This window comes from Somniosus microcephalus, chromosome 31 (assembly GCF_052327205.1).
Source record: "Somniosus microcephalus isolate GS21.2 chromosome 31, FLI_Smic_1.0, whole genome shotgun sequence".
In the NCBI taxonomy this organism is placed as follows: domain Eukaryota; kingdom Metazoa; phylum Chordata; class Chondrichthyes; order Squaliformes; family Somniosidae; genus Somniosus; species Somniosus microcephalus.
Window position 1 is genome coordinate 22331244 of NC_141017.1, and position 27852 is coordinate 22359095.

General features: G+C 43.9%; 1 protein-coding gene across 2 annotated transcripts; it reads right to left on the minus strand.

Annotated features, from left to right (window-relative positions):
* On the minus strand, positions 1-27100 carry LOC147097631 (A-kinase anchor protein 8-like). Of its 2 annotated transcripts, XM_085971609.1 has the most exons (13): positions 26992-27100; positions 13955-14002; positions 13001-13217; positions 11603-12059; positions 10559-10670; positions 9859-9887; positions 7578-7629; positions 6526-6592; positions 5756-5897; positions 4339-4444; positions 2937-3067; positions 1773-1868; positions 1-687 (listed from the first exon to the last, which is right to left on the minus strand). In XM_085971609.1, the coding sequence occupies exons 1-13, from the start codon at positions 27008-27010 to the stop codon at positions 274-276; spliced, it is 1890 nt and encodes a 629-aa protein (XP_085827735.1). In that variant the 5' UTR covers positions 27011-27100; the 3' UTR covers positions 1-273. The 2 variants fall into 2 exon arrangements, with proteins under 2 accessions (XP_085827735.1, XP_085827736.1); XM_085971610.1 differs by lacking the exon at positions 13001-13217 and having other exon boundaries at positions 13954-14002; positions 26992-27099.
* Positions 27101-27852: the final 752 nt, after the last annotated feature.

The window sequence follows — 27852 nt, forward strand, 5'->3', positions numbered from 1 at the left end:
TTATAGAAAGAAGGTTTATTGTAAAATGTTCCACACAAAGGTTCAGGAGAGATTACAGTCTACATCATTGTGAAAAGCCATTCAGCACAGTACATAGGGAGCATTTACTAGACTCATGAAACTAATGAAACGATCAGCTGGAACTCAAGTACAGCAATAACACAAATCTACTGGCAAGTCAAACAATGAGAAACGTTAAAACTAGTATAAGCTTCAGAGAATGACTGGGGAACATAATCTTTTGTCCACATCTTTTCAGGAAGTCACACTAAGTTACTCTAAATCTGTATCAAATGGTAATGCATCATCCTCTCCCTCCAGAATCTTATCTTCATCAGCTTCAAGCGGCTCTTCAGGGTCCTTGCTTTCATCTGCATCATCCTCTCCTTCTCCCAAGTCTTCTGCTTCCGCTTCAGGCTCCACCTCCGCCTCCGCCTCCGCCTCCATTTCTTCATCCGCAGCATTGACTGGTTGCTCAGATTTATCGATCGCTTCTTCTGTAGTGCTAATGTTGCCTTCTCCTTCACCCTCGCCGCCTTCTCCCTCTCCACCTTCACCATCTCCCTCTCCACCTTCACCCTCTTTCTTCTCTCCATCATTGGTGCCATCATTGAGCCCATCACCCTCTTGCATGGCACCCTCTTCTTCATCCTTGTCATCGGGATCATCGGTGAATGGTTTTTCACCCTGTGGAGGCAAGAATTATAACAAGCAGCATTAGAGTCAACCATGATGCGATGTAACTCAGAGGTTAGGGTAAGGATATTCTGTCCTTTAATATGGGATGCCTGACTTTAAGCCCTGCTGACATCAAGCTAGAGTGTGGAATTCCAGCAAATCCACCTCCTAACATCACACCAGAGACCTTGGGTGACAGGAAAAAAATGTTTTCTTCACTTCAGAACTGGCCTCATCCACACTAGGGTCAAAGACTCCTCTGCTAAGCTTTACAATTTTACGTGAAATTTGTTTGAAAAAAAGACTTGTATTTATATAGCGCCTTTCACTGCCTCAGCACATCCAAAAGCGCTTTACAGCCAATTAAGTATATTTGAAGTGTAATCACGATTGTAACGTGGGAAACGTGGCAGCCAATTTGCACCCAGCAAGCTCCCACAAACAACAATGTGATAGTGACTAGATCATCTGTTTTAATGATGTTGATTGAGGGATAAATATTGGCCAGGACACCAGGGATAACTCCCCCTGCTCTTCTTTGAAATAGTGCCATGGGATCTTTTACGTCCACTTGAGGGGACAGACGGGGCCTCGGTTGAACATCTCACCTGAAAGACGGCACCTCCGACAGTGCGGCACTCTCCCAGTACTACACTGGAGTGTCAGCCCAGATTCTTGCGCTCAAGTCTCTGGAGCGAGATTTGGACCCACACAACCTTCTGACTCAGGCAAGAGTGCGCTACCCAGCAAGTCACAGCTGACAGTCAGTCATAGTTTTCACAATCCAGTTCATAGTGGGTGTGATTCCAGTATAGAAAACTAGCTAGAAATTGAGCACAAATTAAAGCAGAGGAAACAAAAAATGACTTGCCTAAGAAAATAGAAGTCTGGCATGTTAGGAAATACTGCCGAGTGTTGTGAGCTGTACCACATTGTTTGGACAGTTCAAGGAGCTTTGCTCCACATCAACCCTATGCCAAACCTGACCTGGGAATGCTCGACACAGTGAGTAGTGCTGCTTCTTGGCACCAGCATCCTTGGCCGAGCACAAAGGCCAAATAGGCTTCAAGGAAAACAGAACACTACATCCTTACCTTGACATATTTCTCCAGCATTGTTGCAATGTTGCTGTTATTCAGGATGCTCTTGGCAATAACCAGACTACCCTTTTTGGCTCTCTCAGTAGCTGCCTGTAAGGGGAAGCAAAAGTAGCAAGTTAGCACCATATAAAAAGATGGTATTTAATAGATTATGCAGCTTTTCAGTGTAATACCTCTGGTGTAGAACCAAATCCATATTTATCCAGAAGTAATTTGTGTTTTTTTTTTTTTAAAAAAACATCTAAAATTTGATTAAACTACAAATGCTCACCAGATTTCTCCCAGAATTGAGACGTTGAAACAACATACCTTTTATTTCGACTTCATCTCTTACCAAATAAAACTACATTTCTTCAGTTCATTTCCGTGCCTACCAGCAAACTTTGCAGTCAATTATCTGCCAAGTTTTATTAAGAAGGCAAATGAGAGGTCCCATTTAATCAGTATTTTATCACTTAAAACAAGGGTAAAACCTCATCGTAAACCCCCTTGCTGCCATTTCTGCTGGAAACAAACACCTCACACCCCTTTTGCTTGGCCGGAATCAGTAGCTGCCTTGAGATTCGGGGTGGTGCTTGACCGCATTGTCAATGGATCCCACTGGCTGAAATAAACTCCAGATTACAAATGTTAACAGTACTTGGGGGGGACACTTTTCAGAAAGAAACCCACTTCAATGACCACAAAACTCTAGCTCCCAGACAGCATGGTTAAGTGCACCACCAAGTCAGAGGAGGTTTGATGGCAGAGTTCCCTCATCACAGCCAGGCAGCAATGGGGATGCTAAACTAAAGTGGCTCCAGTGACCAGGGAGCAATAGGAAAACAAACCACCCTTGCTGATCCACTGACAACTGCTGGAAGTACACGTAATTACCCAAGTGAAGACTAAATTAGGCTTGTAATGATTCCAAATGGCAGAATAACTTCTAATTCAGACCTACACATTTAGAATGACAGATACAGAAAGACCACTGCCATTTGTAGAACCGTACCCAGCCTGAGCCATCATGGAGTGGTTAAAGGGAGAAGACAAATCCCATGTCCCACATCACATGATGTACACAATATGTATTGCTGTCAAGCTGTTCATTCTCTACCTACAGACACACAGCAAAGCTCAGAGTCTTCGTGGTTCTGAAGCTGTACCATCACTTACTTTGCGGTTCCGGGTGTGCTCAGCTGACCTCAAGTGCTGTCCGATGAAGCCAGTCTGCATCGGGATGAACAAATCACAAGCCATACAATGGGCTGCCTCCACCTTCTTCATGCACTGCTCCATACCAATACCTGCAGCAGAATCAAGGGTCAATGTTAGAGAAACAAAAATGATTTAGAATTTCTGCAGGCGTAAATCCAGAAGTTAAATGAGAGGGAAGAACCCCTCCGGCTAACGGCAGCCTTACTGTAGCTGCTATACAAAAACTAACTGACACACACTCGAGCTTCTGCAAACCACATTATGCAGAATTTAAGCAGACAGCAGGCGAACAGTCACTGCCTCTCCTATAAACAAGACATTCTAAGAAGCAGGACTACATTAAAGTGACAATTGTACACCACAGCACAAGTATATAAACAAACCTGCACATTAAGGGAGAGGATGAGGTTATCTAGCAATTACAACGCACAAGCTTCCCACAGCAAAGTATAAAAAGAAAAAAACACAAGAGGATGACATCAGGCCCAATGATCACCTGATCCATTGGACAGTGCACCACTCTCCAACATTAGTAATGTTAAGTTCTCGGACAAAAACGGAGAGAGGTCAGGAGGGGGGGGGGGTGTTGGCAGGAAGAGAGGAAATCCATTCTGTACCTCCCAAGACAACAAGCTCCAGACCACCATAATTATCCATGATGCATCACTAGACATATTTGGACGAGACCCTCCCAACATTCCAATTTTCTCTCCCATCACCAACCCATCCTTCAAAAAGGGATTCAAAGCAACGACGATTAAGTCAAATCTAGTTTTAACTCTTAAATGCAGTTCGGGAAAAGAAAATCTGCCCGACTCATTCACAGATTCTGTCCACACCAATACTTCGTTCAGTTACGAATGGCACCGCAGGTGGGATACCACATTCAATACCAGAATTCAAACGGATGTTCGTTAGCGTTCTCATTTAATCTGCTTTACATTATTTTTACCAAGCTTTGTGCCTGCACAGGGTATTTCAAAGCCAACAATAATTTGGATTTGAATTGTATGATCCAGATGAGAGGTATCAGTACTGTAGAATGGCTCTTCGCTCCTTTTGAACCCAGTATCACCGTTATAAACACTCCCGGGATCAGGTACTCCACGGGCTAGAGATAAGATAATGCTGCCTTCCCTCTGCCCAACATCTGAAAAGCACCTCAAGGTGTGTATATTTTCCATTTCCCACATTCTCAGACTGCCTGCCTTAGTTACACCACAATCAGAAACGAGACAAAATCATTTCAGAAATAAAAAGTATGATAAAAGTAAATTTCAACCAATTCATTTGACACACGGTTGCAGGTTTACAGAACTGAATGTGAATGAACGTGAATCAGCGTTCGTTTCCGACATACCCTGGAGCACATCATGTTGCTGCATCAGCTGCTTTTTCAGAATAGTTTCATCGCCAATCTGCTCCCGACGTTTCTGCGTTTTCTTGTTCTTGTTCGAGATGTATTCCTGAAGCAAAATTCAGAGACCGTTAGTATGCACAAGTTACAAGACAGCTGGGGCCAGCGTTCCTGTGCAGGCCGCTCACCGGCTTTACAATGGAAATAACCGCGCAAGTGCAAAAAAAGGAATGGGCCGCACAGCCTTGGCAGGCACAGGCCCAATTACTCAGCGGCTAATTGAATGATCGGTGATGCATACAGCCCAGGCATGATCACTGGTCTCACATTTCTGATGACTAACCAGCGATCCCTGCTGGAAGTGTGCACAAGGAGAGAGATCAGGCTCAAGTGTGGCACCTTAACAGTTGCATAGCCCATCAAAATTGCACCACAGGCAAAGAATGGCTACTTTGGTCAGATACCAAATGACTGCCAACTATCTATGGAACCAAATTCCTAGTTTCACTGCCTTCAGGAAAAGAGGCTTAAAAAGTCTATATGGATGATGATTAATCCTTCATTGTGAACATAGTACACTGCCGAAAGAGCAGACCAACTGCAAAACAAACCAGTTTGTTTAAAGACCTGAAAGCAATTACATGTTCTCATGGGATCAGATGAAGGTTATGAAATGTTGCTTTGAGAATTCATGGTTTTGGACTTCTGATCTCATTAGTCTCCCATCTTAGAACACTCCCAGAAATTGATCATTCTCCATTTTTATACACATTAAATGTTATCAGCTGAAACACTTAACCAAATTTGCCTGGTTTTAAAGGGAAGTTCTGAAGCTCCAACAGCCCAGCTGCTTAAGCCAATGAATTATCAGCGGTGCTTCAAGCAGACCAGGTGGTTACACGTTTGATCGCTGGTCAGTACAGTTAGTGGTCATCAGCTACAAGAGTGGCATAGGAATACTCAACTGGCCTCTGCATTAGAGGGACTCAATGGCATGGGGTTCTGCTCCGGATTACTATCCAGTAATCCATGCTGATAAAGCCACTTTAGGAAAGGAGAAAACTGGAATGAGGGTAAAAAAAGCAACTGGCTGCTAGACACCGTTGGTTGCAGTACTCGAGCATGAGCGTCATGGTTTTTGTCCACCTGCCAGAGGTCCATATCATGGAGCCCCCAGAACCATGCACAAGGCTTAAATCTATGCTTCAATTAATTTGTATACATTTCAAGCTGCTGATCCCCACAGGCCTTGGTGTGCGGCTTTAGAATTTATTCACCAATGAAGCTGCCGCACCTAACCTTCAACCAAAGTTTCAAAAACAGGGCAAACCAACAAATAATAAACAGATTGTAAACCCAAGGCTGTGGTTTGGATATACTGCATTAGAATGAAGATTTCAAAAGGCACCAATGTACATACATCTAAGAAGTCAGCAGTCTGAGCTTTGAGTTTGGTCCCGATGAATTTTAAAGTTTCCTTGTGAAACTTGCTTTTCATGTGAGCAGCAATCTCCTCATCTTCAAACGTACGGAACTTGCAGACTGAGCAGGCATACGTTATCCTGCAAACAAACCAGGATTAACACCAGGAAAACATCCAGGCCCGAGGCCACAGTCATGAAATTCTAAAACATTTAACTTTACATTTCTCTAGCTATTAGACAGCCTTTTAAGTACTTAAAAACGCAATGAAATTGGCAGGATCAGGACTCGCTAAAGTCAGAAAGTAACTGCGCAGGACTTATTATATGGCAAGGTTACTCCGAAGCAGATGAAGCGTCAAAGCTGAATACCTTGGACCAGTGCCCAAGTTTTACATGGCGAAGACATAGCCAGTCCCTCTTCCAGCAGAGCAGTGAATGCCATAGGAGGTGGAGTTACCCCTCCTCCCCAGCATTAATGAAGCAGTTCTATAACCACTAGTTTACAGAACAGTTAACTCATACTAGAGGGTGGCATAACCACATTCATCCAAATCTTCCTCGCTGGGGCAGACAGCATCTGAAACAAGAGGATGAAAGGGATCGGACACCAATTACAGTCAGCTCCCACCTTTTCTTAAAGCACACTGCACAGAAGCTCAGCTTACAGCATTGCACGTTTTTACAACAGGTGGGCTGTAAAACGGATCTTGCGACAAGACATTCTAAACCCTGGCCAAAATACTGCAGAGGTATCACTGATCAGTACCTCTCTGCGAGGCGGTCACGGTTCTTCTTGGGTTTGCCAGACTTCTTCTTCTCTTGCATAGTCGGAACTATTTGAAAGAAGAAACAGCAAGGATTAGTTGGCAGTTATTAAAGGTAGGAAGTGGAAAGTATGCTTTGTAGTGATTAGACTGTTTTAGTACATACTGCAGATCCAGAAATACAACATAATTTAAGCATAATGTTTTCATTCTGCATCATGTCCCCTACATCATTGTAGGCTTAGATGAATATATATTGTTAGATTGACATACAAGCCATACCGTAGGATGCCGAGGTTGCAAACGGTATGGTTTAGTCCGACAGTGGCATGGAGGGGGACAGAATCGGTGGCTCGGGCACAGAGTTTGTGGCAGGGACCAAAGACAACGGCTTCCGCCTTCGCGAAGTTTAATTGATTGAAGTGTTGGCTCATCCAGGACTGGACTTCAGACAGGTAGCGGCGAGGTAGAGCTGGTGGGGCGAGGCGGTGTTAAGACAGGTAGTGGAAAGGTAGAGCTGGGTGTCATCAGCATCCACGTGGAACCTGCTGTGTTTTGGGAATAATTCACCGAGGGGCAGCATGCTGAGAAGCTGGAGGAGGGGGGGGGGGGGCACGGGACTCCAGAGGTAATGGTGCAGGAGCAGCAAGAGAAGCCATTGCAGGAGAGACCCTCAGCGTCAGTGAGCCCCTGCCCCCTCGCCCCAGTCCTTACCCGAAACCTGCACACATGCAGGAACCTCGGCCGGTTTTCTCTTCCCTCATCCAGGAACGCCGCTACGAAGACAAACTAACTCAGCACAGACTAGGAATCAAACTTGGGGCCCATACTCAGTAAATTTACTCAACTGCCCGGTAATTTGAGTCCAGACTATCCTCTTGCAGAGGATGTGAGTGAACAAGAGGGTGAATGGAGAGAGTAGAACACCAATATTTACATACAAAAAAAAACCCACAGGTGGGTGACTCAGTACTCATCTCGATGGAAATTAGCCAGTTATGCATTATGTTTAGAGAAATCCCTGAGGAAACCACCATTCTGCAGTCAAACTTACAACGCTTTGGTTTCTTCTCTCCCTTCTCACTTGAATCCTTGTCCTCACCACCCTGAAAAGGATGCAAGCCACATTAAGTCTAAAATTTCAGGTCCCTACTAAGCGTTATACAACAAAGCAACAATTAAAAGAGAGTGGAGCACACTAGAGAATGACAGTTGCCCCTTACAAGCACTGATTGATCAGTTAAAGCAATGGTCGATACAGAGTAAACATCCAGCTATTCAATGACGTGCTTCAGCCCCACCCAGTGTAGCACCCCCCATTATACCAGTGCACAGTCCCTACAGTACCCCTTATTGATATAGTATACTCCCGGAGTTATTATGAGGATAAATGGAGTATTACACTCTACATTCTTGGTTTATTCTCCACAAGCTTCACCCCCCCACCTGTCCTATCTCACCATTTCCAACACTAATTTTCAATGGGTTGACATTCAATTGACAATAGGTGGCCTTTTCCGCCCCCATTTCCCACAATACAGGAAACTCTCTTTTAACCGGCACCTAAATATGCGGAAATCTCTCAACCGGCAAAATTCAGGGGTAGATTCAGGCAAGTTTTACTAGATTAGTGGCCGTGTAACCGGGGCTCCTGCACTTGCGGCCGTGCAACACGGACTCCTGGATCTGTGGCCGTGTAACCGGGGCTCCTGCACCTGTGGCCGTGTAACCGGGGTTCCTGGATCTGTGGCCGTGTAACCGGGGCTCCTGCACCTGTGGCCGTGCAACAGGGACTCCTGGATCTGTGGCCGTGTAACTGGGACTCCTGCACAAATGCCGTGTAACAGGGGGGCTCTCGTACCTTGGTAAGTATACCTCTCTGTAATCCGGACTTTTTGATCAACCGGCACCACGCTGGTCCCGGATAAAAAAAAGTTTCCTGTACATCCTGCAACCCCAGACAGAATGCATCCCCACAACCAATTAAGGAGACAAAAGGAGTTTGCTGACAAAAAACACATAGCCATTCGATCTTGCCACAAGTTGGTTGTTTGTGACAAAGAAAACCGTGGCAATGTAGGTGGACAGTGTGTCACACGTAGTTGAGCCAAAACCTCATTCCAGCATAAGAGTGCTTTTTTTGGTTTGTGTCAATTTTAAGTTGAACAACTTTCATAGTTACTAAAATATAAACAATTTCCAAACAGCTGAATTGTTGTACTTGCCAGTACCATCAGAGGTGGGATTTGTGGTTGCTGTGATTTCTAGTAGATTAATATATTGAGTCTGAAGTTCTCTCTCATAAACTTGCAGACTCGATATATTAATCTATTAGAAATCACAGCAACCACAAATCCCATCTCCGATGGTGCTGGCAAGTACAACAATTAAATGTTAGCCCCAAATTGAATGGATTTTATTCCCCGGGAAAGGCAGCTCATGACACTTCCCACAAACACCGCAGGCTGTCTGCTACCGTACCCAAATGGCCATTCTACAAGTAAGATTCACACACACACACCTGGAGCAGCCCCTCTCTCCAGATGATAGTCCCTCTCCCTAATCTGGGAATACCAATCCCAACTGTACTGCAACCATCTCTAAACCAGGTAACTCAGCACAGACCAGGGATTAAACCGAGGACTGTACTCGTCTGTAGACCTCCAACACCACACCAGGCAGTTCAGCTGCCAACCAAGGAGCAATTGCATGGTGCAATTTATCATAAATACTGCTTACTGCAAGTAAAACTATTCATCTTACAACATTATTTATTAGTACCTACTGGAAGGAATGATTGAACTTGTATTTATACCGCACCTTCCACGTCCTCGCGACGTCCCAAAGTGCTTCACAGCCGATGTAGCACTAAGTGCATCACACTTGTAACGAAGGCAAATGCGATAACCTCGGATCTGTTGTTCGAGGGATAAATGTTGGCCAAGACATTGGGAGAACCCCTCCCCCTGCTCCTCTCCGAATAGTGCACGCGATTGAAAAACGTCAACTGCGACAGTGGAGCACCCTCAGCACTGCACCCAAGCGTCAGCCCAAATTATGTGCTCAAGTCTTGAGCCCATGACCTTCTTAGAGACGGGGAGTGCTACAACTCAGCCAAGCCCGACACCAAAAGGGAAAGTTAAAAATAAAAACACACATTAAGCTTTCTTCTGCCTTCCCTTGGTTCCCTGCCTTAAAAAAACCTTCTCTGGCGTAATACTCAATAATTTTAATCCCAGGTTTGGGTAGCAAGTGTAAAATTATACCAAATCCCAACACGTCCTGGCTCTATTCAGGTACTTTTGGAGAAAGTCTTCAACAGAAGCAGTACTTACTGATTCAACGCCATCGTCCTCCTTGTCTTCTATAAGAAACAAAAATTGCTGTTGAGTAGTTATCGCGTCTGATCAATATAGAAGGGTTTCGATAATAGCAATAACCTCATAAGCAATGTAGTGCTCTGCAGCTCCAGCGCAGCCGGCTTTAAATAGGAAAAACCATGCATGCATGGCGTTTTGAATGGGCCCCACAGCCCCTTAAAGGGGCCACGCACCCAAAATAAAAATTAACGGGAACATAGCTTACAAGTGGCAATTATTCCCTGTTAAATTGTTGCACTACTTTGATATTAATCGTGATTTTACCACAATCTTGTTATCACTGGGTGAGCAGAGCATTCTTAATTTGCAGATTCCCTCAGCTAACTTTGGTTCAGAAACTGCCCACAGGACGGAGACTACGCCAAAGCTCAATTAACTGATGGATTGAAGCAGAATCATTTATTCCCACCCCATATTTTCACTTGGACAGATTTTCCTCTTTTCCCGCAAGTTATTCATCTCCACATGGTCTTGCACATTGCAGCCCAGTGCATGACGCAGACCCCTTTAGCCAGGATAAAGAGCATGTCCGATCCCATCCCTTGTAAACCACATTTGCTCAGCACCCCTGCTCAGCAGCTCAAACTTGCATGTGCTCGTCTCACTCACAGACAGGATGAAAGGTCTAAATAAGTAACAATTCAGTGTACAGTACCAGCATCAGAATCTTCACCATCATCTGTTTTTGCTTGCTTGTTTTCAGGGTCTTCAGTGCTACTTGTTGACTGTTTCCTCTTCCTGCCTGGGCCTCCTATAGACTTCTTCCTCTGATACAAAGCAAAGACAGCTGGCATTTGAATCACGTTTTAAAATACTCCAAACTTTTGTTTTTGACAACTAAAAGGCCATCTTCACTGATGTAAACGTTTATCTTTGAGTACCAGGTAATTATAGCCAGAGGACAAAAGATTCATTATAAATGCTTGCATATACCATGTATTACAGCACATTGACCTGTAACTCTAAAGCAGATACAAGTAAATGCTGGAGTGTACCCAATGATGTTTTACAATGCAAAACATGTGATTGGGCAAGGTGTACTTTGCATCCTCCCCTCTTTAAAGAACCCTTTCTATGGCTCAGTATGCAATGTACACCTTAATGATCCAGAACAGGAAAGCTCCCAGGTATCCCAGTATGAGAGACTAGCTCCCAACACAGGGGGCAGTTGTAGTATGAATCAGCCTTGACCAAGTGCAATCCTTGCCTTCAAAGCAAGACCCAGTGATGCTTGTACCTGGCCAACACTCACCGTCTTGGCTCACTCATGGACAGTAGACACTGGTTTGTGGGAGGAGGGGGAGCGGGCAGGCAAGAGTAGAGGGAGAAAAGAAAGACTTTCAAAGTCTTCGATCAAACCAAAACACTAAAGTAGTTCACGCAATTATTTCGAAGCCAGCCCTATGGCACCTTAAAAACCACTGTAAAATGTCCAAAAACCTAAACGTTTACCTGGATCCTCAACTAATACAGCTACAAATTCTTCTTCCACAGCTGGTTAAAGATTTGAAAATTACATTTATAGTCAAGCAAGTTAGCATAATGAACACCTGATTGTTGGATATTTTTTTTAAAATGGGCGACGGGCATTCCACTGCAAAAAAATATTCTGCCACTTGGCTTTTTTGATCCTTCATTGATCATTCCCATTGGCTACTGATTAAAATAAAATGCATTTTTAAAAAAAAAAGGTACTTACGCCTCGGTTTCGATTGTCTCTCCTTCGCTGTCTGCCACCAAACGCTCTTCCCGAGCCCTGAACTCGGAACAGGTCCATGGGGATAATGTTTGGGGAAAAGAGCGAAGGGAGGTTTCTGGTGGAGGTGGGAGCATTGAAGCCTCTGCCTCCCATTGACAGCTCATTCCAGTGTGACATCCGCCTGGAACCTGCAGGCTGCATGTAGGGCTCATTCCAGTTGGCTCTCTTATTTGGAACCCAGTCTCTAGACCAATTCTGACCCCGTTGACTACCATAGTGTCTGTTGTGGTACTGATCCCTGCGAGTCCCGTAGGAGTTGTCGTAGTGGTCATAGTGACCTCCATAGGAATCGTTATAATTAGGTCCAGAATCACCGTAACCATAGCCGTAGCCAGATCTGTACGGATCATGGTCATTCATTGAAGACCTGGAGTCATAGGACTCATAAGGTGTAAACCTGAAAGAGTTGCAGAGCAAGCAAGGAATCTAATCAGTAGCTGGAAAGGACGATGGCACAAGCCTGCCAACCAGTGACAGCAGACTAAAAACTAAAACAGGATATTTCAGGTAATCATGGTGTCTTGAGGTTTTATTTTTTTGTCATCTGTAAACAGCATCTAAATTATTGAATACAGCAGCGAAAAGTGGCTGGCTGCAAACCAAAAAGGACAAATACACAAGTAAGTAATGGGGCGATCAGCCTGCTCAATATCCAGCTTTCCTTCATGGGAATGGGGGGGAAAAAATACACCTGGCCAACAGCAACCTTTAAAGACAAATGGCTCATGTCAACTGTCCAATGTTCTGCCCCCCATCACATATGTTCATTTGCTGGATGCCATCCTCAAAAATTTAACCTAATTGCTGGAAAGAATGGAGATTTTAAAACAAATGACTACATTCTATACTCTCGCACCTTACCAAGCACAGCTTTATAAATGCAGATGATAATCCTTGCTGTAGACCCATTCACGTTGCTCACACAATTAACCAAACCTGGGCCAATTCAATCCTGGCGGTTTCCAATTAAGACTTAAGTTTTTGCACCTTGATGATCGAAGGTCTGGCACAGAACACCGCGCGATACATATAGCCAGATTAACAATGAATTACTGTCGGTTAAAGCTTTACGTTGAATCCACACTTAATTTGACTTCATTAAAATTAAATATGGCAATATAAGGGTGTAAAACAACAAATAAGCCAGGGCTTCTCACCATAGTGTAGGTAAGCACAAGTTTTTCTTTGGGGGCAGGACGAGGGGGGGGGGGGTGGCCCAAAAGGACAGAAGTGTTTTTCCAGCCTATTTAAATCTCAAGTGGCACATCAGTCACAAGTGCCAATTTCTTCACTTTGTATGTGCAGCATTTTACCATCTAGTGACTTTCAAGAAGATACCTGTTGTATTGGCCTGAAGAACGAGAAGAGGGGCCTGGTGTCTTATCACACTCTAGCTGAGAGAGCATGTCCAGGCGTTGGTTGATCTTAGCGATGATGGAATCTGTGTTAGGGTTTTTGGGAGCATCCCAAGCTTTACTGCCAGAGTTATAGCCATAATTTCCTGAATAATTTCCCGAATTATCTTGGTTGTAATTGTAATCATAGCCATCATACCCTAACAGGAACAAAATACACAAGATCAGATATGCACATAGAAAAAACAGAAAGCCATAGGAACAGGTCATTCAGCCCGCCACCCCCCCCCCCCCCCACACAAAGTTTGTTCCACCATTCAATCAGATCAAGACTGACTAGTACCGCACCTCAATTTACCCTCCAGAGTCAAATCCCTCAAAACTCTTACCAGCTAAAAATCTATTGCTCTGTTGTGAAAATTTCAATTGTCCCAGCAGCCACAACTTTTGGTGGTGGGTGGCAGGAAAAAAAGAGTTCCAGATTTCCAGTACACTTAGTTTGAAAAAGTGCCTCCTAATTTCACTCCGAAATGGCCGAGCTCTAATTTTAAGACTGCACACCCCACCCCCCTGTTCTGGATTCCCCCATCAGAGGTAATACCCTATCAAATCACAATCATTTTAAACACCTTCATTATATCACCCCCTCAACCATCTAAACTCAAGGGAATACAAGCCCATTTTATGCAATCTGTCGTTCAATTTAACCACGGTAAGTCTGCACTGTACCAGACTAGTTAAGAATTCTGTGTAAAACCCTTTATTCCTAAACCATTTCAATTGCCTCCAACCGTCTACAGTAGCATTAATATCTGTTGTAAGCAATAAAACAGACGCCAATAATTTAAAACAGCAATTCCTGACCCCATTAAGCCCACAGGAGGTTTTCCTATTTCAATATCTTGTATTCTTAGTGATAAAATCAAAAGAAAATCACCTTGACCATCGTCTCCTCCTGTGTTCCAAGAATCATCCTCTCCGTACTCTAAGAGAAACAGAATCAGACAGCAATGATCATCATTTCCGTTACACCAACTGATTTCACAAAAAAGTTTTCAAAAACTTGTGTTTTGGGAGGGAGAGGAGCCAGGAGAGACCAGCAACATTTTTGTTACAATCCCACAGTGATGCAGTTCAATGTGACTCTTTAAGTCATGCTGTGCCCAAGCACTTAACAAGAAAAGGCAATTCTTGCATGTGAACCAAGACTTAGTTAAGCCAATTTTCTCTGCATCTCTTTTCCTGAAGGGACTAACAACTACAGCTAACTTGCCCAGGGAGAAACAAAGCTTTTAACCACATAGACAAGCAGATTTTCAAGACTGGTAAAGAGGAAGGAGAGATCGCAATAAAGCAAAATAAATTCAGGGAGAGTAAAAAAAAACACACTAAGTGCCTATACTTGATTGGTCAGAATAAGACGTTGGAGGCATCCTGTCGCTGCAGGAAATGCAGACTCCAGAAACATAGCTCACGTCAGAGGAGAAAGTCAATTCAGCATGAAAGTGCTTAGGGTGTTCAGGAAAGATGACAGGAGGGGAGCTTTAAGTCTGCAAATTAAAGAAGCTGAATTCATATCCCAGAGAAGAAAGGTGGGAGAAAATGAAAATTTGGCTCGAGTCAACAAGCAGGTAGAGTGCAAGTATAGGTGTACCATAAAATAGCCACAGTAAACTTAACATATTTAGCCACATATTCAGCAATGGTTATACAGGGTCAGGCTTGGAGCAGGGGAGACATTACCTCATTAACCATGCAGGAAGAGAGATCAATATACAGGAAACTCTCTTAACCGGCACCTAAATAACCGGAAATCTCTGTTAACCGGCAAAATTCAGGAGTAGGTTCAGGTAAGTTTTACTTCATATTAGTGGCCGTTCCTGGATCTGTGGCTGTGTAACTGGGGCTCCTGCACTTGTTGCAGGACGCTTGGTCTGTGGCCGGAGTTCCTGCACTTGTTGCTAAGTAACAGGGAAGCCTGGATTTGTTGCTGTGTACGGAGCTCTCGTACCTTTTAACTATACCTCTCTGTAATCCGGACTTTGATAAACCGGCACCACGCTGGTTCCGTTGGTGCCGAATAATAAAGAGTTTCCTGTAGTAGGCATATAGTAATATAATAAGTCAAGTGACTGTCGGGAGGTAATCAGGTATGAATAGGTTTGTGTTATGAATGCACTGGGAAGAGATGAGGAAGGCCATAACTGAGTTTCTCACTAGTAAACAGATCTTGTTGCAGTCTCGTTGAAGGAAGATTAACCAGACAGAGTTAGAACATAGGTGACATAATGGCATTACATTAGGAGGATATAATTAGACACAAAAACACAGACACTGGCGCTCCTTGGGGACTTCTTGCTCTAGTCTTTAAGGCTAGTATAAGCAGTAAAGGCAGACACGGTTTTGATCTACTGAAAAGTCCCTGGTATGCGATTTATAATATTATAATTGGTGCCTATACACACTCCATGTAGGGGCTGTGTTTTATTACCTCACTGACTTGCTTTAAGAGAGTATTAACCAGATGTTTCAATGTTTCCTAGTCTTCGAACTTGTAAAGGAGTCATAGCAATATCCTTTAATACCTCCACAGAAAGGCAATAGGGATGTATGACAACATCCTATATATTATAGGATATCAACACAGAGGACAAACAGGTTTTGCTATAGACCTGCAGACAAATGATAGCAAGTTACATGATCATTCTTGTCCAGGCAAACTGTGTAGCAATAATGGATGACTCCATCTAATAAAATCAGCAGTGACCAGGTGTAGACCCACCAAAAGAATCAGAATAAATATGGTGCAGGATTGCTTCATGGACTCTACCAGGAGGTACAGGTTATACAAGAGCCAACACAGTACAGCACCCTCTACAGGGGATCTGGGACCTGAGAGAGCAGGGAAAGCAACAGTGTCTCCTCAACCAATCAAATTGAAGAATCTTTACTGAGACCCGCAGAGTCTAAACCAGGAAGTAAAAGTTAGAATAATTAATTCAAATGTCAAGTCGTGTACAGAAAGCAAAATAAAGAGGGGATTAAGAAATTGAGAAAAAAACCATTTAAATTTTAAATCTCCAACAATAATTGAAATCTGAAGGAATGAGATTCCACACTTTTAAAAGTAAATGAGCACACCATTAAAATTTCACTTACACTAGAAAGGACAAGCCACGACTTTTTTTGATGTGTTTAGTACATATCTAGTGGGTAAGTACTGCAACTTCACGTCGTTCCATGTATTTGAATGCCGAGTCCCTCGGTGAGATACTGTTAAGAGCGCAGCTTCTGGAGGAGCAGGGCAACCGGATTTCCACATTTAACTGTGCATTTACTCCTCAATAATGGTGGGCAACAATAGTCGCACCGTTATCCTTACTGCAAAATCCGGGCCGGTGTCTCCAACTCTCACCCCCACCCCTCCTGGATGTTCCATGGAATACAGCTAATGAAGACTTAAAAAAAAAAGCTCGGAACCCTAGATATCTTAGTTGAGGTAAAATTTAAAAAACCTTTGAGAAACATGTTGAACATGCAAGTTAAGAACATACCCCAGAAAAACAAGGGTATGAAATAAGACAGAAAAGCAATGTGGAAGAGATATAAAAAGGGCCCTAGAGATATGGCAATGGATGTTGAGCACAATTTAGAACATTTTTCATATCATAAGGTGCTTGCAGTTAGACAGGAACTATAAAGCATATAAGCAATGGTATATTTGAGAAGAAAATAGCCAAAACGTTGCGTTTTAGTAAACTGCTGCGAAACATGTAGCCTCAGTCGCTTGGCTCGCAGACACCAAATTCCAGAACCACAACAAATGCAGTAACCAGGTTTGCATCCCACCCCCCGGGCAGACTTTGGAACTAGGCTCCCCACTCCACCGTCACAAGACTTCTTGCCCACCAATTCTGAGGCCTTTTTTCCTTCTGTTTAAAACAGACACAGCCTCCTAACTGACAAGCACCTGGGCATCACTCGCCAGAAAAAGAGCAGCCCATCTCAGTGTCACTGGGGCCTACAAACATCACACATGCAACAAATTGCACTCTTTAACATGATAAAGTGTGCAGAATACTCGAGCAGTGGTGGCAATAGCAAAATACTGCAGATGCTGGAAATCTGAAATAACAGTAAATGCTGGAAATACTCAGCAGGCCAGGCAGCCTCCGTGGAGCGAGAAACAGAGTTAACGTTTCAGGTCTGGTGAAGGGTCCCAGACCCAAAATGTCAACTGTTTCTCTCTGCACGCATGCTGCCTGGCCTGCCGAGTGCTTCCAGCATTTTCTGTTGTTATCCTAGATTAAAGGAGGTAGTTTTTGAGTAGGCCTTTGAAAGGAGGACAGAAAGTAGCAAGATACAATGGTTTGGGAGAGCATGCTAGAGCGCGGAGCCAAGATACAGGAAACTCTCGTTTAAACGGCACCTAAATATCCAGAATTCTCCATTAACCGGCAAAATTCTCACTCCGAAAACACCTCAGTAACCGGCAATGTTGCCGAGTCCGAGTCTCCCGCGGTGGCCGAGTTAGTCAGTGGGGGTAGTTCTCCAAACTGCCACTACTCGGCTTCTTGGCGCTGTCAGAAGTCGGAACACCTCAATACCCCTGTAACAGGAGTCTGACTCTCCCGCGCTGCCGGTAGTCTCTTCTGATCCATTTTACAGGGGTACTGTGTGTCCCCCACGCTGCTGGTAGTCATTGCATTGCATTACCCTCAACTGGCAGTACTGTACTTAATCAAGCATCTTCCACCATCCATTTAACAACATTCTGTAGGCGAGTACCTAATTACTGTATACAGGAAACTTTGGTTTATCCGGAGGTTAACTGTCCAGAATGCTTGAGCCACCGGCAAAAATTGTGTTAGGTTTTTTTCTTTTTGTTGTTTTTTTTCTTTTCGTTGCTTTTTTTTTTTTAAAACCAGTCAGGCTCTGCAAGGTCTCGCTGAAGCTGTTGCTAAGCTACAGAGACGCTTGCAAGGTACGGCCGACTGTTTAGAAGCTGTTGCTAACAACAGGGTTTGTTGCCAGACACGGAGCTCAAAATCTCCGTATGTTTCAACATTAGCGCTGGTTTGTCCAGCAGTTTTGATGGGACGGCAACAGCTCGGTCCCGTCGGTGCCGGATAGCACAAAGTTTCCTGTACTGCACATTTCTTGATTTTTTTAATTTTTCTTTATTAAAAATAGCCTCGGTAGATAACCCTTTCCGTCATCCGGAATTTTTGATCAACCGGCAACACGCCAGTGCCGGATACCAAAGAGTTTCCTGTAGTTGAAGGCTTCATGGTTGATGAAACCTTCATTCACTCTGCTGGCACTAGCCAGAAGCTCACCTGTACAACAAGATGGGCTCCAGCAGGCACGGAGAACGTGTGAAGGATGTGGTTTTATGCAGGCTTGATATTGAATGCCCAGCCTTGCGGAACAGACTGCCCATCCCAATTATCAACCCCTACCAAAAAGTTAATGAGTTCTCAAAAGTCAAATTGAAGCCTTTAAAAAAAGATAATAAAGATTAGTAAATAGAACTGTTGGTTGCACTGCTCTGGTGATTAACCTTTTTGACCAAGTGTATCCTTTGTGTAACATGCCATTGTTTCCCCTCACTTCTGTGAAACGCCGTAGGACATTTTTCTACATTAAAAGGAGCTATTCAATGTTCTGTTAATTTCAATGTAGAGCAGTAAAGATTTAAAAATAAACTTTATACACACACCTCCCTCCATTGCTATCAGAACTTCACTCACTTCCTGATCTTCATGCAAGTACTAAAGCTTTTATCAAGCTGAATTCTTTAAAAGCACTTGAACAGATTATAAATATATAGCATACATCAACTGTAACAAAGGATTTCTTTTAACCTCAGTATGGGTGAAGAAGCGTTTAGTTTTTATGAATACATGCACTACCTGCAGCAATGTGAAAGGTAATGAAATCCACCAGGGCGGAAACATTTATGTCGTCTCTGGGATGACAAAACAGCCATAAACAACACAGGAGACCCGAGAGAGATTTACACACGAGTGGATCGCCCTTAGAGTTGCTCATGTCAGTCACAGGATACAGTGTCTCTCTTATGATGCTGCTTCTCTCCAACCCTTTCTTTCTCCCCCTCGTATGGGGTACCAGTTAGGGGATGGATCCAACCTGGGATGTGTCCCAGCTTCTTTGGGAGTTGTAAGTGATGGGCGGCGGCAGGGATCTCAGGCCAGGGCCACAGGCTGGTGGATGCCTTTGGGGCCACATTTTCTGCTGGAAAGGCATCTGGCTAGGGCTACATGCTGGCAGGTTGCAAGCTGCCTCTCAGTCAATAGTGGGCAGTAGATTCAGGCTGCAGATCGCATCTTCCACTGATGCATGTTTGGCATTGGTTGGAGATGGGATCAAGCCAGAACTGTAGGCTTGTATAAGGGAATGGGAAGCAATTGCACAGAGAGGAGGAAAAAAGCAATTAAAAAAAAGAGGCAGTGCTACCGAGTGGTACACCACCTACAATGGAGATAGATCAAAAAGTAAACATTTGATTACGTAGGAAATGTAAATCTGATCTGCTTCATTCCAATATCCAGGCATTATAAAAATAGCACACCACCCCCCTGCAAGCACTATATGTAATTTATTCATGTGACAAACCCAATTAGCTTCATGATCCAGGTAATACACGCAAGCTGTCCCAAAATAGGAAGAAATGAGGGCGCAGTTACTTTGCAAGAGAGATTTGTACGAGTTATTTTTGGCCAAAATTAAATTTAATACCAAATGAAGTATTTTACATCGGGTAAAAAACTTAGTGACTCAAGTATACAATAAATGGAATCGAAAAAGCAGGGCGATTTTGAAAGGGATTCTAATAACATTATCTCATTGTCTAGAAAACATCGCAAAAAACAATTAATAAAGCTATTACTAATGTTGGCATATGTAGCCAGACCAGTTGAGTACAAGGTAAGGCTTTATAATATACTGGACAGAATATGCACGGAGCACAGATATTTCTCTGCAATACAAATTAAAGTACAATTTAAACAACTTTGACCAGTGGCTGAACACTGCTGCAAAAATTCTTCTGCCTTATAACTTGTAAGAAAACACTATTTGCAAGACTTGACCGACTATTTTTCATTTGGGACACATGTCCATCACCTCCAAGTAATCAAAGCCATCCAACAGTAATCAATCAGTCGGAATGAGAAAATATGACAATTGCTGAGAGATTTGAAAAGTTGTTCTAAAAGTGCTGTGCCTTCCAGGTCTTGTACAACAGTTGCCACCCAGACATCAGTGGATACAGAAGTGCAGAGTGGTTGATACAGGGCGTCCCACCACAGCGGGATGTACCGGTTACAAATTAGAAGCACATAATTCCACTTGGCACGTGAAGTTCCTCCTCACTTAACTTTTAAGACAGAAGTGGTACATGGAGAGCACCAATCCAGCCCTCCTCGCTTTCCTACTCCTAGAGGGAACCCAGGTGAAATCAGGACTTCATGTTGGCAAACACACATTCTGTGGCAATGCGTATTAACACAAATCACTTCCAGGAGTTATTTTTAAATTCAATCCCAATGCACGTCTTAAAATAATCCCAACCTAGAAAAACACTCAGCCAATTCGCTAATCACCGAGGCAACTACATTATGGAGACTGCTGTATTAGTTTAATCTTTGTTACAGTTCATTAGAACAGAAAGCAGACAAAACATACAATTGGACCTTAGGGGCTTGCATAGGAATAGAAATAGGCCATTCAACCCCTGGAACCTGTTCCGCCATTCAATCAGATCATGGCTGATCTGTACCTCAACTTCACTGATGCAGATCCTTTGATACCCTGACCTAAAAAAATTCAATCGCAGTCTTGCCAGAATTTGGAGAAAAGTAAGACTTCATAGATGGCAAGCATTAGCGAGCAGATACTACATGTAGTAATCTGGTGCCAGCATACAAACTTAAAACTCCTAAAATGCAGCTTTCTATACATGTCAACATAGTATCAAAACTGATGATCCCTACAGCACAGGAGGCCATTCAGCCCACTGTGCCTGCCCTTTGGTAGAGCTATCCATAATCCCACTCCCCTCTTTCCCCAATTGCCCTGTAACTTTTTCCCCAGGTAAACAAGTTAACTGTCACAGGAAATGGCAATCAAAAACAGAACCAAACCTAGACAGTATTGGGGCATTAGAATTGGCTTTGACCTTCTTGGGGTTGAGGGGCAATTAAAAAAAAAAAGTTGGGTCAAGATTGGGCTTTACCAATGGTACAAAACAACAGCTGACACGGTCACATCCAGGCCAGGGAGGGGAGAAAACACAAGTTCTCACCATAGTCGCTCAGATTCTACGGACCAACCTATCTACCAGTGAAATCTGCAATGATGGAAACTGTTTAATAAAATATAGATACTATTCTAATGGGCTACCATCCTGGAATAGGTGCATATATCACAAAATATTAGCACCTATGCCAATTCACAAAATTGCACTCAAGCCAGCATAGAATCACTGACTCATTCATTACAAGTTTATCAGATTGTGGTCTAAGGCGACTGGATGGCACAATGCATTAAACGCTCATCTTTCACCTCTTGGCTGGATGGGATGAATTTTCTGCACGTTAACTATAAAGGTCTCCACATATGCATTCAGCAGTCTTAACCAACTCGTAATTGGCATACAACAGCTGACATTGCTCAAAATTGGCAACCTCATTGAAAGGCCAAATGAGAGCTAGGAACTAGAAAAAACTAAAGATAAGTGGAGTTGGGCCAAGATGTGTTGGTGGGACAGCCTAGAGGGAGCTTTATTCTGCAGCTAACCTTGCTATACTTTACAACAGCATTTCTGTTCTTCACACAGACAGGTGTCGCAAACTGCTTTGCATCGAGGACGAAACAGTGGACCCCAGGCAGGAGTGGGAGACTAGAAAAACAGACAGGGGTTAGGGTGGGGGGCGGGGGGGTGGAGAAACTGAAAGAGAAAGGGTTTGGAGTTATTGAAAGAAGGCGGTTAGGTGGCAAAGCAGAGAGAACTAGGCAGGGAATACCAGTGTATGCCAGGACAAATTGTCATCGATAGTGGAGCAGAAGACAAGGAAGCAATGTGACAGAACCAGAGGGCGAGTGTGGGACACTATGCTGGAGAATGCAAAGGTAGGATGGGGTGAGAACACGAATGGATTAGAAGAACTTGCACTTACATAGTGCTGTCACAACATCCCAAAGCGCTTTACAGTCAATGAAGTACATTTGAACTGTCTCACTATCGTAATGTTGACCAGATCATTTATTTTAGTGATGTTGGCAGATGAATAAATATTGGCCAGGAGAGAATTTGAAAGGGAATGATAATTTTGAAGTCAACTCACAGGAGCCAGATTCCAGTCAAGCCCAATGAGGGCAGGGGTGATGGGAGAACCCGGACAAAGCAAGCACTGCAGTATTCCGAATGGATTGCAACTTGGAAGGTCGAAGACAGGAACCTGGTTGGAAAAGTCAAGCCTCAAGGTGAAGGAATAGACTGGAGTTTCAGTGGCCACAAGGTGGGATGAGTTGAGGGTGAGGTGGCAATATGGCAGAGGTGGAAGAACACAATCTTGAGTAGATGCGTGGAATGAATCCAACCTCAGCGCTGAGGTTACATACCTACTGAATCAGCCACGGCGACAGCGAGATGGGTTGATGGAGTAAAGTACACACGAGCTAGTGGAACCAAAATGGCATTGGTTTTGCAGACATGAAACTGAAGCAGATCTCGTCCCACCCAGATCTTGCTGTTGAACAAGTAGTTGGATAATGCAGGAACACCTGGGAGTGCTTAATGCCAATACTGGATGCTCAAAATTTGTACCCCCTGCACTAACAGCCTTCACCTTGAGCGCAATATTCTCAAAAGACTAAAATTAGGGATGGCTTACTCCCCATACATCATTTGTTAATATAATGAATAGTTACTGCCCTTCTCTCAGCAAGTGCTTCTGGGGATAAACTGCAGAGATTGTTTTACCTCTCCATTCGCTAGTCTATTAAGCATCCTTACCTAGCAGAATCACAATTCTAATTAACTGCAGTAAAAGTAAATTGCCATGATCTAAGCAGTTCATTAATTACCTCAGAATTCAAATCCTCGCCAAACTTTGTTGCTTGAGGAAGCAAAGTAAAATCTCATTCTTCAACCATGCCATAGTTCATACAATCTTCCTGCCATAAACTACCCAAGTAGTCACAATAGCTTTCCAGCAACTTATTCTGGAGTAGGAAACAAGATGACTTAAAAGAACTGGTGTGCTACAGAGCCTGGCCTAGCTTTGATGAATCAGCACAGTTATGGAGATTCAATGTTCAGCATTAGAGACTATATGGGGGGGGGGGGGGGGGAAGGTTAGGAATCACTTTACTGATAGCGATGTGTATATGTGGTTGAATGGCAGTGAAACCGAATGGGCTTGGCTGTGGTGCTCTATTGTTCAATATCCTATTAACATTCACTGTCTAAGCTTACATATGCAGTACGACCACCTGGCTAAAGTGCCATAAGGTAACCATACATCAGCATCATTCTGTCTCAGGCAAAGGAGGGGGGTGAAGAAAACTATTCAAATTCAATCTCCATTTCCCATGCTATTGCTACCACTTCAATGAGATGACCTGCTCATTAGAAGCATGAATCCTGAGCACGGTTTGCAATTGTTTAAGTACCAGGGCAACAGTTAGTAGCAACCTAAAATGCAGACATCTCAGTGACAGAAGCTACAACATCCAATTGAACTGCAATTTTGGGAGGGGACAATTTAGTATCACCAAGTTCTCACCATTGTTGCAGACCTTTGTACAGTAAACAGTTTTCCCTCTTCACCCTGGCTCGTTACAATAACTGAAAAAATGGGAATGAAAGTTATATAGGACAAGTGCAGATTGAGGCGCGGGAATGTTGGGTGGACCATAACAGGTCTCAATCTATTGGGACCATGGAAATGTAATTCACAAAAAGGCAACTGGCCATGGGTGTAAGCAAGGTTGGACAGAGCTGTAGTTTTGCTTTTACAGGTAGAAGGGAAAACTTTGAAGTATCTCCAGGAATTCACATGGATAGGGCATAATTATAAAAACTAGGTATTTGCCAGATTGGCACCAGAGAATTTTGCTGTTAAAATGTCAAAGTTTCTTGTAGTTCGGGATATAGAACACAAGTTGGTTACACTATAAGACAACTTTACTTCAAAGATCATACCAGCTAAACCAAAAAATATAAAGACAAACCTCATTAAAACTGGATTAAACTCAAAAGAATACTCTCAAAATTATAAAAACAGACACACGTGTATCACCAAAATCCAGCGGACTGGTTGGTTGCATGGTTGCAACCACTTTTCTGCACAACATTGTCCTAATTTCAAACACCTAAACATGTTAAGACATTTTCTGCATTATAAATACAAGCTGCTGTTTCTGCCTCCAGGGAAGAAAGTACATCGTGAAGAAATGGAATAGCATGGACCATTCACACATCACTTAGCAGCCAATTATAGGTAACATTGATCTTGAAGCAAGTCACTTTTTAACCTGGTATGGGGCAGTGCAAGTGAAGAATTCATGAAGTTAAAATGGCAGTGAGAGCACTCCGAGATGGCACAGTATTGAGCCAAGGTTCCTGCACACAGTCAGATTGGTTGACAAACAGTAGGAGACATTTTAGTTAGCTTCTATAACTATTATACAGGGATCCCAGCAACACCCTGGCAATAATTATTGCTCAGTCATTGGTTCAAGGAGGCCCACCCACATCTTCATGGAAATTAGTGGTGGGCAATCACAGCAGCCTCGCCAGCACCACGCACATAATAAAGTTGTTTTTTTTTTTTTTAAAAAGGGGGGCACTTGTACAAGACTGAAGTTGCTGCAGAGTGGGCCAGGTAGGGAGTAAGCCAGAGAAAAATCAAGTGTTCAGTTGCTCTAGTATCAATAGTTGGAAATAGAAGCAGGAAATTGCAAAAAAAATGTATTCTATATATTAAAAAATTAACATTCTGCAAAAATGGGCAGTGGTTATGGTTAAAATTTAACTATAAAAATAATTCTGAAAATTAAATAGTCACCACACCATTTTATAGAAGACGAACAATTTTTTTAATATTCAGAATACTTCTGCATTTTTTCTGCTTCTGTTTCCAACTATTGATAATGAAAGCGCACCTGAACACTTTTGTTTTGTACTTGCCAAATACTGCATTCATTTAATAATTCTTCACGTAGGGGGAGAGCTAAACGCTGCCTTGCCTCTGAGTCAGAAGGTTGTGGGTCCACCACTCCAGAGACTTGAGCACAAAAATGTAGGCCGACACTCCAGAGCAGTACTGAGGGAGTGCGGCACTGTCAGAGGTGCCGGATTTCGGTGGAGACATTAAGCCGAGGCCCCGTCTGCCCTCACCAGTGGATGTGACAGATCCCATGGTACTATTTCGAAAAAGAGCAGGGAAGTTATCCCCGGTGTCCTGGCCAACATTTATCCCTCAATCAACATCACTAAAAAAAGATTACCCAGTCACTATCACATTGCTGTTTGTGGGACCTTGCTGTGCGCAAATTGACTGCCGCGTTTCCCACATTACAATAGTAACTGCGCTTCAACAAAGTACTTCATTGGCTGTAAAGCGCTTTGGGGCGTCCGGTGGTTGTGAAAGGCGCTGCATAAATGTAAGTCTTTTCCGAGTGTACAGCACGCACACACACTTCATCACCACATCTCCTGCTAATAACCTTGCTGTGCGCAAATTGGCTGCCGCCACGCTTTCTACATAGCAATAGTGATTACACTTCAAAAAAGTACTTAATTGGCTGCAAAAGCACTTTGGGATGTCCGATGGGGGGGGGGGGGGGGGAGGGGGGGGGGAGGGGGGGGGAGGGAGGAGGGGAGAGAGAGAGGGCGCTATATAAATGCAAGTCTTTCTTTCTTGAAACAGTGGTGTAGATTCAGTTAGAATTTTCAGAAAGAGAGAATTGGCTAAATACTTGGAAAAGGAACATTTTGCTGGATTAGAATTAAAAACCTCTTGCGAAGGGGCATCAAAATGGCCTCCTTCTGTGCTGTTACCATTCTAATGAAGCTAAAAAAGAATGAAAAGTGGAGGGGGGGGGGGGGACGAGGGGGTTTAATGCTAAAGGAAATTGGGCGCAAGTTCTCCTCCAAAGGGCGCGCAACATGCTAGTTGCAATCACACAGTTTGTGTGTGGGTGGGTGCGTGCGCGGGCACGAGTCTCGGGGAGGGATGGAAGAGAGGCCGCCGCCATTTTGTGGCGTTTGAGCGAGCGGTCGCGAGGAGGCGGGGGTGAACGGTGGAAGACTATTTCCAGCCGCCATCCTCCCGCCACAAACACTTAATATAAATTGAAAAATAAAAACCCAACCAAGACCGGGGCCCGAGGAGGAGGTGGTGGTTTAGGGGGGCGATAAAAATACGCAGCGGTTTAATTAAAGACGCCATTTTCAGACGGCAACCGCACCGCACGTGGGAAGCGGGCGCCCTCACACGCTCTTAATTTTGTCTGGCATCATTATTCTTCTGAAAAGGGAGTTTGATTTTTTTTAATGAAACATGCGGATTAGCCTGGGGTTTTTTTTTGGATTTTGTTTCCAAACGCGAGTGGAATAAAATCTGAAAGAATGTCCGACCCGACCCTCCCTCCCTCCCTCACGGCTCGGGGACGAGGGGAGGTGATTGACAGCGTCAGCAGCCTATCACAGGCGGCGCAGGGGGCGACTCGGCCAATCAGCGCGGTCGAGGCGGGACGTGCGGCAAGCAGCGAAAGGCGAGCCTCCCCCGACTAACGATGAGGGGAGGGGGAAAGCTCTTTTCACAATTCGCAACGCAGAGAAAATTTTAAAAATCCAATTGCGGGCTCCATACATGCACACAAATAAGAACACACCGAGGAGAAAGGCGGAGGGGGCATAACAAGCCGAATTCTACTCACCTCCGTAGCGACCGTCCATTGTGAGCCAGCTTCAGAAAGAATCGTTCGGGCCTTGGTGACGTCCAAAGAGCTGGGGCGGGATGGGTCACGCGGGACGCACGCTGTTACGTGCGTCTCACGTCCGTGCGTGAATCCGTGTCGGTCCCACGCTCGTTGCGTGGGTCACGTGCCGGCATCAGCTCCCGCCCCCCCCCCCACTCTCATGCCCTGAGGTGCAGAACGTGTTCCCACCTGCCATTTAATTCGATAAAATAACTAACCATCCATTAGCAACACAACACCAGGTTATAGTCCAACAGCTTTATTTGAAATCACAAGCTTTCGGAGCGCTGCTCCTTCGGCAGGTGAAGTGAAGAGATGCATATAGACACTGCATATATAGTGAGAGAACACTGCCAGATGATTACAGGTAATCTTTCTAACTGCCCTTTATCACACCTCAGCAGAGAGATAAAGGGCAGTTAGAAAGATTACCTGTAATCATCTGGCAGTGTTCTCTCACTATATATGCTGTGCCTATATGCATCTCTTCACTTCACCTGACAAAGGAGCAACGCTCCGAAAGCTTGTGATTTCAAATAAAGCTGTTGGGCTATAACCTGGTGTTGTGTGACTTCCTACATTTGTCCACCCCAGTCCAACACTGGCATCTCCACATCATTAGCAACACAGGAGCAGGAGGAAAGTCGGGGCGCCGCGGGGACTGGAGTGCATAATTAATTTAGACAACCAAATTTTAATTTGATTGGTGAAGGGTTATTTAAAGGGTTATTGGATTTTTGTTAGTTTATTTGTTAACTTGTTTTGGTTGTACAAAAAGAGGAGGAGGAAAGTCGGCTATTCAGCACCTGGAGCATTCAA